The 12,809-nt window shown below is 37.9% G+C and overlaps 1 protein-coding gene across 1 annotated transcript in view; it reads right to left on the reverse strand.

The window, feature by feature from the left end:
• The window catches only part of FLVCR1 (FLVCR heme transporter 1), a 37,506-nt gene that overhangs the window by 19,908 nt on the left and 4,789 nt on the right, over positions 1-12,809 (reverse strand). The window contains exons 2-3 of the mRNA XM_049634170.1: positions 11,343-11,487; positions 5,607-5,747 (exon numbers count right to left, since the gene is read on the reverse strand). Coding sequence (XP_049490127.1) covers positions 5,607-5,747; positions 11,343-11,487 — 286 coding nt within the window. The remainder of the gene's footprint in view (positions 1-5,606; positions 5,748-11,342; positions 11,488-12,809) is intronic.

Genomic DNA, 12,809 nt, shown 5'->3' on the forward strand with positions numbered 1-12,809 from the left:
AGCCCTCTCTTGTGTGCAGGGGGCATGTTCCAAGTCCCCCGGTGGATGCCTGGAACTGCAGAGGGCACCAACCCTATGCATACTGTTTTTCCTATACATACATACACACCTATATTAAAGTTTAATTTATACATTGGCAGAGTAAGAGATTAACAACAGTACCTAATAAAAGAACAGAACAATTATAACAATATACAGTAATAGAAGCTATGCGAATGTGGTCTCTCTCAATATCTTATTGTACTGTTTTCGTCTTACCGTGGATTAAAGACAAAGTGCCTATGTGATGAGATGAAGTGAGGTGAATGACATGGTGTGACTGAGTGTCAGGCTACCGCTGAGCTTCTGTGGACAGGCCAGAAGGAGTTACCCCTGCTTCCTGACTGCGGTTGATCGCGGGTAACTGAAACCACAGAAGAGGAAACTAGGCACAAGGGAGGATCACTGTATAGTGGTTTTTTTCCTTCCAGGTACCTAGTGCCATGGCCATATGACTTTAAATGTGAGCAAAAGTGACGTTACCCATTTGCTGCCCTAGTAATCACAACAGCCTGTGCCAAGATGTCATCCTGGATCCCTGAGTTAACTGACGAGCAGAGCCTTGCTGCCGATTCACAATGGACATGTAGTATTGGCAATAAATACATTTTTGATGTGTTAGGCCACTGAGGTTTTTTTGGCAGAATTTCATTGCTACAATACAACCTAGCCTGCAAACAGACACAGGGGTAGATCGCTGGGATCTCTACTCTGTTGCAGTAACCTAATGAATAGTCTGTCCCTTGATTTTACATGGCATCTTTTTTTTTTTTTTTTAATTTTTTTTCAACGTTTATTTATTTTTGAGACAGAGAGAGACAGAGCATGAACGGGGGAGGGTCAGAGAGAGGGAGACACAGAATCCGAAACAGGCTCCAGGCTCTGAGCTGTCAGCACAGAGCCCGATGCGGGGCTCGAACTCACGGACCGTGAGATCATGACCTGAGCCGAAGTCAGCCGCTTAACCGACTGAGCCACCCAGGCGCCCCTACATGGCATCTTAATAATCATTGTTTTATATATCCTGATATAAGAATGCGCCCTCAACTTGGTCTTCAACAAAATTATCTTTGCTCTTGGCCCTTACTTCTCTCACAGGAATTTTAGAAGTAGTCAAGTTCCATTACAAACCCTGTGTATACAGAAGATTGCAAAAGGAGACCTATAGCTATCTAAAGATCATATCAAAAAACCCTGAGTAACTGGCCTTTGTTGCTCATGTCCCATTGAGTTCAGGAATATATAGGGACCCAGCTAGGTTAGCCTGGAGAGGCCAAGGAAAACAAAGAAGGTCTGTGCTCTGGCCTGGGGGTCCTCTACTGTGCTGTATCCTATGGGATCTTGAATCTATTCCAGACCGGAGTAAGGATAGCAAGAGTCTGGATAAGAATTATAATAGCAAGAGATATTGTTATCTGAACCTAGAATATATTATTTTTCTGAGTTTCAGATACCAAGTAGCAATAGTTGGCACAGTAAGGGATACAATTTTCTCCAAATAGCCCTACCTCAAAAACAATGTTAGCTTGGACTATTTGGTTCCTAAGTTTTGGATATTGTATATAATCCTGAAAACCTATCTCAGGAGTATAGTCCCTATCCAGACCATCCCATGTGCAACTCTGCTCCAACTTTCAATATATAATACTAGACATTGAGGGAGACAGGTGCACAGCTAAAAGGTGTGATGTGACTCACTCATTCAAAATTATGATCCCTAACTCTTACTCCTCTGGTGAAGACTATGAGGTCAAGAAAGTTTTCCAACTGTCCTGGGGATTATTATTAAACTCTCCACGGTTTTTCCCAACCCCTTCTTTCTAATTCCTTCAACAAGAAAATTCTGTTTAGTGTCCTAATTAGTGCCTGTATCTGGCTTTTCTGTCAATCCAAATCTGCAACTGTCATTTATTAATACAGTGGTTCTGTAACGTTAACTGCCATCACTATAGTCTCAAGTCTTCTATAAACATAGCTCTCCATTTAATTGAGGTCTTCTCTTGTCTTTTAATGTGTTCTAATTTTCTAATTTACAAAGTTCTTTTGTTGGGTTTTTTTCCTAGACATCTTATAGTGTTGGCTGCTGTTATAAAAATATCTTTTTATAGGAATACAATTCTTATCGGAGTGCCTTGGTGGCGCATTCATTTAAGCATCTGATTCCTGATTTGGGCTCAGGTCATGATCTCATGGTTCATGGAATAGAGCCCTAGGTTGGGCTCCGCCCTGAGTGTGGAGCCTGCTTGGGATTCTCTCCCTCCCTCTCTCTCTGCCCCTCTACCCACCAAAATAAAGAAATAAACATCTTTTTAAAAAGGAATACAATTCCTATAAATGCACAGGAATGTAGTTGATATTTTCACATTGTCAGATTATCTACTAATCTTGCTGAACTCATTCTTATTAGTTTTAATAGTTATCTGTAGGTTCTCTTGCATTATTTTTATAGATCAGGGGGTCAGTAAACATTCTCTGCAAAGGGCCAGACAGTAAATATCTTTAGCTTTGCAGGTGCTGGGGTCTCTGAGGCAACTACTCAGTGCTACCCTTGCAGCTCAAAAGCAGCAATAGACAATATGTAAACAAACAAAACTTTATTTATAAAAACAGGCAACAGAGTTGACTCATAGGCCATAGTTTGATGACTTTTGGTGTATATAATCATATTATCTATGAATAATAGCAACTTTCTTCTTTTCAACTCATCTACTTTTAAATTTTGTGTTAGTGAGCCAGCCAGAACTTCCATCTGGATGATGAATAAAAGCGATGACACAGACATCCTTGTTTTAAAGCATAGTGCTGCTCCTAAGGTTCTGCCTTTAGAATGATGTCTAGTAGAGAGTTTTTGTAGGTAAACTTTATCAGATTCATAAAGTTCATTTTTCTTTGCAGTTTGCTAAGTCTTTAATCAACGGGTATTGAATTCTATCAAATGCTTTTCCTTCAGCTATTGGGCAAATTTTCCTCTTTGATCTTTTACTGCAATAAATTATATTCATGAATTTCTAGTGTTAAATCAGTTTAGTACAACATCATTTCTTAAACCAAACTCGGCCAGGATGTATTGTCATTTTTATAAATTGCTAACGTAGCTTAGCTAATATTTTATTTTGCATTTTTACATTTTTTTCATAAGCGAAATTGACCTATAATTCTTTTCTTGCACTGTTCCTGTCTGATTTTGGTATCAAGGTTATACCAGCCTCACAAGGAAGCAGATGATACCAGTGATTGTCTCCAGGGAGAGGAACTCCCTGGAAACAGAGAGGTAACCTGGGGACAGAGATGGGGGAAGACCGGTTTTTCATTGTACGCCCTTTGTACCTTGTGAATTTTATACTGTGTGCACTATGCATCCTTTGTAACCTACTAAATTTTGTACAAATAAATAAAATTTAGAATTAAGAAAAGAGAACTCTGATCCTTTATAAAATAGGTATAATATTTCTATCTCAAAAAAGTTAGATAAAATAATATATAGGGAAGTCCTTTATAAATTTCAAAAAAAAAAATAAAAAATTTTCACCTTATCACTTATGTATAATCAAGGAAGTACTAAATGATGTGTTACAAAAGAAATGACTCTTAAACTGTTGTTCGCTTTTTAGATGTTTATATTACGTCCCCAGTTGGATTCTAATTTCTTCAGGGAAGAAATCACATACTATGCTTCTTTTTAGCCCACACAGTATCTAGAGCACTACTCTACAGTCATTGTTGATAATTACTGATGGAATAAACAAATAAATGAATGAGTAACAAAATGAACAATAAGTGAGGCAAACATTAAGTTGGCTCTTGTAGGATGACTTAGTGGAAAAAAGGAGCACATTTCAGGTAAAAGGAGTAATGGCACAAAATTACAGAGACTAGTATTAACAGTGTATATGCACGCGGAGGCATGTTTGTGTATGTGTGTGTCTGTGACAAGGGGTTGGTTATAAATGGACTGAAAGAAAGTTTTGTCTTGGGAAACAGTGAGAGACAAAAGAAGGTAGGAATCTTTCTTCCTTAAGTGATAGGCTACAATACAGAGAAAGACAGATGCCGTATGTTTTCACTCTTACGTGGATCCTGAGAAACTTAACAGAAACCCATGGGGGAGGGGAAGGAAAAAAAAAAAAAAAAAAGAGGTTAGAGTTGGGAGAGAGCCAAAGCATAAGAGACTCTTAAAAGAACAAACTGAGGGTTGATGGGGGTGGGAGGGAGGGGAAGGTAGGTGATGGGCATTGAAGAGGGCATCTTTTGGGATGAGCACTGGGTGTTGTATGGAAACCAATTTGACAATCAATTTCATACATTAAAAAAAAAATGATAGGCTACAGAAACGAATTTGTTCTTATAGATAAAAATGACCCACCGTATTTACTCTACTTCCCAGTTACGTGTTTTAGGGTTAAGCTAACCAACAGAAGTAACCAGCAAAATTAAGAAAAGGAACTATGACATGCTAAAGTATTAATGATGATATGACATAACATCTGGGGATCTGCTTAAAAAATATTCCAGGAAAAAAGTAGAGGAAAGAAATAAAGCAAGAATGGTGAAATGCTGATCACTGAAGCTGGGTGGTGTTGAACAACTTGTACTAAAAAAAAGAAAAAAAGATGAAGTAATCCTGGTAAAAGGGTGAGTGTTTAGAGGAGGGCATAATTTTTAACCACTTGCAAAACAGTTATGTACTAGGGTGTGCACTCCCAAAAAGGTGTAAAAAAGAGAACAGCAGTGAGTGACTTCTGAAGACAAGACAGAAATAAGGGGTGTTGGCAGTTGATACAAACAGAGTTAACATGAAAAACAAAGAACAGGGGCACCTGGGTGGCTCGGTCAGTTAAGCGTCCCACTTTGGCTCAGGTCATGATCTCACGGCTCCTGAGTTCGAGCCCCGCGTCGGGCTCTGTGCTGACAGCTCGGAGCCTGGAGCCTGCTTCGGATTCTGTGTCTCTCTCTCTCTCCCTCTCTCTCTGTCCCTCCCCCACTCACTCTCTGTCTCTCTCTCCTTCAAAAATAAACATTAAAAAAATGTTTTTAAGAAAAACAAAGAATGAACTGTCAGCAAACTCTGAAGGGAGGCAAATATGTTGGTGCCTGCAGTCAAGGCCACAGTGTCAGAGGAGTATCTGTCAGCTGTCCTGACATATCTAGAAGGGTGAGAATTCTTTTTCAAGTTAGAACTGGCTAAGGTGATCGCATTAGTGTCTAGTCCTGACTGGGTAGGTCCAAACAGACGCCAGTTTGCACAGGGTCAGAGAAGGGAGCTGTTGGTGACATTTCCCATAAGCTTACGGTAATTTATAAAGGACTTAAAATACTCTGTGAAAACTCAAAAAGGTTGACAGAATTTGTCTATTTGAGATCTATTACTTGTTTTTGTTTTAAAAACGTGTAAGAAAATCCATCCTGAAGTTTTCACTTTTAGTTCAAAATTTATGACTGTGCCGTCATTATTTTTACAGTTAACAAACCTAGCTCATTAAAGCTCAAACCACTAGATCAAGTGAAAATAATCTACAGTGCTCAAAGGTTTACAGAGACGTCGCAGAAAATAAAAGAAAACCACTTACCATAAGTGATCAATAGAAGGACAAAGGGAACGTTTCTAAATAGGTTCCTTATTGATTTCTTATAGGAGTACTCAGCAGGGGGGCTGTTTTGAAGAGCTGCTTGAGCCTGACTTGGTGGATACTGAGGCTTTTCTTTGAATGCTGGAAACAGACATGAAAAGGAAATTAAATACACGTATTTAGTGAGTGGACTAAATCGGTTTAAATTTAAACAGGTAGTGAGAGTCTTACAGTGAGGCTTTCAGTTTCATTGCTTTTTAAGTGAGGCACGTCCTCCTGGTCCCCCGAAACTGACTACAACTCAGAGATTTGGCCAGTTCACATGACTTAACTGCAAAACCATCAATAACACGCCACAACCTTGCCCACTGATTATTCCATTTTCAGTTAAGCAAGATTAATTTTTATTATAGTAGGTAGTCAACAATTCCATTTCTAAATTTAGTTCAATTTGTAATTGGAGGTAACATCAGAAATAAGCAAACCAATGTGTTTATTGAACTTTTTTTTTTTTTTAACATTTATTTATTTTTGAGACAGAGAGAGATAGAGCCTGAACGGGGGAGGGGCAGAGAGAGAGGGAGACAGAATCTGAAGCAGGCTCCAGGCTCTGAGCTGTCAGCACAGAGCCCGACGCGGGGCTCAAACTCACGGACCGCAGGATCGTGACCTGAGTCGAAGTTGGCCGCTTAACCGACTGAGCCACCCAGGTACCCCTGTTATTGAACTCTTAGAAGATTATCTTGAGTTAGTTAACTATTTCCTTTTAAGTTTTGATATGAAATTTATCAACTGATCTAATTACACCTCTAGAATTGAAACAGGTCCAGGTGGATTCATGGCAGCAGAGCTCACCAAAACGTCAGTTAATTATGATATACTGAAAACTTATCAAACTAAAACAGACTTCTATTTTTACAGGTGTCACAACTAATTCAAGAGGAGACATACTCATGAATATTCACTGGTTAATATGCTTACATCGGAGGACTGGACTGGTAGACATAAAATGTTTAAATTGTTGCAATCCCTCCTCTTCCGTTCACCCTATCTGCTCCTTGCACTGTGGAGGGCGTCTGTTGTCCTTTCCTGAAAGTCTCTTTGTGTCCTAGTTAAGATAGGAGATATCTCTTTTCATTAATATTGGTAATACACAACTCACACAGTTGTAAAACAAAGCTTCAGAATGTAAAAACCATGCTTACAAGGAGTCATGGGGATTGAGTGAGTCTTAAGCCTCTTACTTTTTTATTTACTCTGGTAAAGTAAGTATAAAAGGCTCAGCTTTGAACTCCAATTCAAAATGAAAACAATTCTTATTAATCTTCAACGCTACTAAATTTATTTCCTGAATACACGTGTTATCATTTAGTTTCAGGTAATTAACTGCCCTGTTGGATAAAATCAGGCCTGTATTAGCTACACAATACACTAAAGTCAGGTTTAATTCTATACGAAGAAAGGGAAACAGAGGAACAGAAAACAGGGTCTCTGCCCCTGTTCACTTGGCAGTGATTCTTTCAAATGATGAAATATGGCTTTTCTTTCTCCCTTGAAAACTAAAAAGCAATAGTCTTCCACTTTCTTCTCCCACCAAAAGTGTGAGCCAATAAAATGATTAACTATCGGGGCACCTGGCTGGCTCAGTTGGTAGAACATGCGACTCTTGATCTTAGGGTCGTGAGTTCAAGCCCCACACTGGGCACAGAGCTTACAAAATAATAATAATAATTAATAATAATAATAAATAATAGTGATAGTAATAAACTATTAAAGCAGTTATTTTCCAAAGTAGCCAAAGGATTTGGGGGGCACCACAGTCAAACTTTTTCTCCCATGATGAATAAGCATATCTATTGTGTTTAGGAGTACTTCTACTTTTTGGAATTAGGTAACATTACCTTTTGATTTCATTATTTGTCCTTGTTTGATTCAAGCAGACATTACACATATTAACTTATTATAAGACATGTAAAGGTTTGAATACTGGCTCTGCCTCATATTTTGTATAACTCTGAAGAAGTCAATTCCTGTCTCTCAACTATAGATTTCTCATTCATAAAATGGAAATAACAACAAGCTGTTATGAGGATTATGTGACATTTGCAAACTAATTTTGTAATTATTGAATGCTACACAAAATACATCGTCTTTTTGAGGAATATTTATTTTTAAGAAGTCAGAGACTATCTCAGGGCTTGAAATTCTCATAGCCTGGGTGAAACATATTTCTGTTAAAAGTTTACAATAGCAGCCTATATATAAATATCCTGAACATAAGAATCAAAAGTAAAATTACGCAAACATGTTCTTTATTCATGTGTTTAAGTGCCGTAACATTAAATATGCTGATTGCCATTACTTTTGGTTTCTCTCATTCACTCATGTTAGTGAATCAGGATGGTAAGCATTTTAACATGCACACTTGAGTGAAGTGATATAGTTTACTGCTGTGCTGCACAAGAACAGCTTTCAAATACAACAGCATCACCACTTATACAAGAGCAATTTGAAGTGGAGCAAAAACAAAACTAAATAAAAATTAAAATGACCTATTTTTATACATAACATTTTAAATATGGACTTAGGGTACCTGGGTGCAAATTTCACCTTCAGTATTTACTGTGACCATGGATAGGTTAAATTCACTTACATTCTGTGCCTCACTTTCCTCATCTATAAAATGGGAATGATAATACTACCGTCCTCATACGGCTGTGAAAACTGAAGGATACAGCATGTAACGTGCCTTTAAACATGTTCAGTACTTACCAAACAACCACGTGTCAGAGGGTATAATCATGTGGGGTGTGAAGAATGAGGTATTAGTGTGCAATTCAGTGGAAGGCTTGGGTTAATTCCTAGAAATGCTAGACGGATTACATTCACATGTAAGTTCCATGAGGGAAGAAGGCAGGAGGGTTACATGGCATGAAGCCTCAAGATAGCATTTTTGAAAGACTGCTGAATACCAATTTAGTATATGACACGTTGCTGAAAAGCATCAGCAAAGCCAAATTACTTTGCCAGATTTGGTTGGGCTTCCAAAGTATTTATGGGTAGAATTTCGAGGGAAGTAGGACTGTCCCTTAGTGATTAAGGACATTTGAGTAGGGATTTTAAAAATAGCCCATATCTCCCTCAATCACAAATATTTGGGAATAAGAAAAACAAGTACATTTTTTGTTTAAATATCACAATTTCAACCTGAGACTTTCAGGTCACAACTGTAAATTATCTTGCTTTTATACTATGCTTGGCATCATAACATTAAGATTACAGGTCACCAAGCAAAATTTGACAGTGAGTCTTTTTTCCCTGCTCCATTTCCACTGTCTATTCAGACCATGAGTACATAAATAAGCAATAATGTACATGAATAGGTCTCTTAATTTCTCAAATAACACAGGGTGCTATGTCAACGGTCACACCTATTATTATTGCCTTTTTGTCCCCTTCCTTGACAAATAGGTATCTTATCTTTGTAGCATCTCATATAGATATGCTTAAACATATATGCATCATACACATAATTTCATATGTATAGATATCACATATAGAACCTGTTCTCTCACTTCTTCCGAAGAGACAAGCAACTGAAGACAACAGAAAAAGGAAAACCAGAACTGATGTGAAGATAACACAAGCAATCAAAGGAAAGAGGGTTTTACATTTTTAATAATCCCTAGTGCTAACAGAGGATCTATTTATGCACAATGTATATAAACTACATTTCATTTAGCAAATCAAATACAGCTACCAGAAAAGTAGACTTAAGAGTTTGCTTTTAAAAAATAAACAGTTAACCCCGAACAATGTGGGGGTTTGGGGCACCAATCCCCTACACAGTTGAAAATTCATGAATGACTTCTGACTCCCCCCAAACTTAATAACTAATAGCCTACTGTTGACCAGAGAACAAGTAGAGGAGAGGGGCAGAGGGAGAGAGAGAGTTCCAAGAAGGCTCCATGCTCAGTGCAGAGCCCGATGTAAGGCTCCATCGCACGACCACGAGATCATGACCTGAGCCAACATCAAGAGCTGGACGCTCAACCAGCTGAGCCACCCAGGCACCCCTGGTATTCTTAAAATAAAGCAAGCTAGAGAAAAGAAAATGTTACTAAGAAAATCATAAGGAAGAGAAAATACATTTACAGGACTGTAAAAAACCCATGTATAAGTGGGCCTGTGAAGTTCAAACCCATGTTGTTGGAGGGCCAACTGTAGATTTTGTTTATATCTTTGTTAAATTGCTAAAATAGTACAGGGATAATTTGTCCTTTTTCAGTAGTCTGTACAGGGCAAATGTGTCACTCCCTAATTGAAACATAAAAACCAACCGTAAGTAGGTGGGACGTGTCAGCATACTTTATATGCTACCAAGAGAGTATTTTGTTCATTATCTTTGGGAGATTAAATATATGGGCAGTTCACCTATAGAGGCAGTCTCTATCAAAACTGTCTTCAGCCTACATTTCTTTGAAAGCTAAAGATTTCATATCTGGAGATCACAAAATTTGAATTTTTCATTACTATTATAGCCGTGGTAAAAATTAATCTATAAATTTTTAAACTCCAGCTATAATGCAACTTGATGTAAATGTTAATGATTAAAAGATGGCCTTTTTACTTTAAAGTTGCTTTCTTCTTCAAATCAATTTAAGACATACTGAGTCTTAAACAATACTGAGTGCCCAAAGGGCAATATTATAGTTATATTAGCAAACATATTACTTAAAAAACCTATCCTTTTGCCTGAAATCAAAATTGTTTCCCATTAAAAATAAACTTTAGGAGCACCTGGGTGGCTCAGCCGGTTAAGCATTGACTCTTGATTTCGGCTCAGGTCATGATCCAAGGGTCGTGGGATCAAGCCCCGCATTGGGCTCCATGCTGAGCGTGGAGCCTGCTTGGGATTCTCTCTCCCTCTCTCTCTCTCTCTCTCTCTCTCTCTCTCTCCCTCTCTCTCTCTCTCTCTGCCCCTCCCCTGCTCATTCTCTTTCCCTCTCTCTCTCTAAAAAATATTAAATTAAAATTTAAAAGTTTAATTAAAAAAAATAAAAATAAATTTTAAAAAGCAGACCTTCCCAAACCTTCTTCCAAACTGCTGATGGCTGCTTGCAGCTGATTTTGACTGACTGCTTCAAGAGACAGGCCCAGACGAGAGGACTCAGTGACGACTGGAGGCAGCAGGGCTTTGCTGGAGTGGCCTAACAAGCAGACAGTTGCCGGTCTGAGATTCTGCTGAACAGCTTGCTGCTGCCCAGGATCGTGCACCGGTCAACATTTTCAGATCCAGTTAATTGTTAAAATGGGGATCCTTGGAGGGATTTATTGTTAAAAAAAAAAAAAGTTGTAGCCTATTTGCGTCATTTAAAGCATGAGAAGAACTTGTTCCTGGCTATATTAGCATAAGATGCAGAACACGTAGAGGAGTATGCAAAGAGGAGGCAGCTAATATGTTTGCAACAACAGTCATCAGGGAAGAAAAGTTAGTAGGGAGGTAAATTAGATGAATTAGTGTTCAAACCTTTACAATATTTAATAGATGTAGCCGACCATAACATATCCCTAGGGTTGTAGCATTCGTTATCTGAACAAGGGCAACAGCAAGAATGAAACAAGCAAATGGCACTGGAGATATTAGCATAAAAATGTTGAGGGTTAGCTATTTTTATTTTCATGTGTTTGTCATGCATTTATCTATTTAAGCAATAGGGGAAAAAATTCACTCACCAATTACTGTTAAAAAACATAAAAACGTGGCAACAGATGATGTTCCATAAAACATGGTGCTGATATTACAGGCCAGAAGATCTGTGTTATTCTGCGTGTTGGGCACTAAAACTGGTGGCAGCAAAAAGCCAATGGCAGCTCCAAGCTGTAAAATAAATAACCCTGTTAACAGCCATTAGTATAAGAGAAAAAAAGGACAAACTGGCAATTATTACAACATAGAGAAGACACCCAGTATTTGAGGTGTAAGGTGTAAACCCTAAAGCACCATGTTCTAATGTTAAAGGGTAAGTGCTGACAAATGTCTTTCCTATTCAACAAACTCCTACTATCTGAATGAGTCTGCTGTAAAGATGTATAAGGTACAGTCCTTACCCGTTAGATGCTTACAATCAAAAAGGGGAATAAGAATATGCAGCATAAGGCTGAGAAAAGATGATGTATAGAATGGGAGAAAATATTTGCAAATCGTATACCTAAGAAGGGTCTACTATCCAGAATACATAGAGAACTCTCACAACTCGACAACAAAAAGACAGATAACCAATTCAAAAATGGGCAAAGGACTTGAATACACATTTTTCCAAAGAAGATCTATATAAATGTTCAAAACATGGGAAGAAAAATGTTCAACGTAAGTTAATTAGTAGGGAAATGCAAATCAACACCATAACGAGATACCATTTCTTACCCACAAGGATGGCTGTAATAAACAAACAAACAAAAAATTGGAAAATAACAAACATTGGCAAGACATGGAAAAATTACAACCCTTGTACACTGTTAGTAGGATTGTAAAATAGTGCCGCCAGTGTGGAAAAAACTGAAAACAGGTATTCAAACAAATATCAAATATTATACATGAATATTCATAGCACCCTACTGCAATAGTCAGAAGGTGGAAACAACCCATATGTCTATCAGCAGATGAATGGATAAACAAAATGTGGTATGTCCATACAGTGAAAGATTATTTGGCCATAAAAAGAATGAAGTACTAATATATGCTACAACATGGATGAACTTTGAAAACATCCTAAGTGAAAGAAGCCAGAAATAAAAGGTCACATATTGTATGATTCCATTTACATGCTATGTCTAGGACAGGTGAATCTATAGAGAGAAAAAGCAAATTAGTGGTTACCAGGGGAAAGAAGCAGCAGGGAGGGAGGAGTGACTGCTAAGTGGGTATTGGGTCTTCTTTGAGGGGAGATAAAAATGTTTTGGAACTAGAGGGAGGTGATGGTTATACAACACTAGGAATGTACTAAATACCATTGAGCTATAATTTAAGATGGTTAATTTTATGTAATGTGAATTTCACTTCAGTAAGAAAAACGTAAGGTTGAATATGATAATCACAATGAAACAAATAAAATCAAAGTATTAAGGGAGCTCAATAGAGAAAGATAGATTCTTTCAGGGATGAAGGTGAGGAGGAAGGGCCGAAGACAGGTTTCCAAAAGG

Source organism: Panthera uncia, chromosome F1 (assembly GCF_023721935.1).
Source record: "Panthera uncia isolate 11264 chromosome F1, Puncia_PCG_1.0, whole genome shotgun sequence".
NCBI lineage: Eukaryota > Metazoa > Chordata > Mammalia > Carnivora > Felidae > Panthera > Panthera uncia.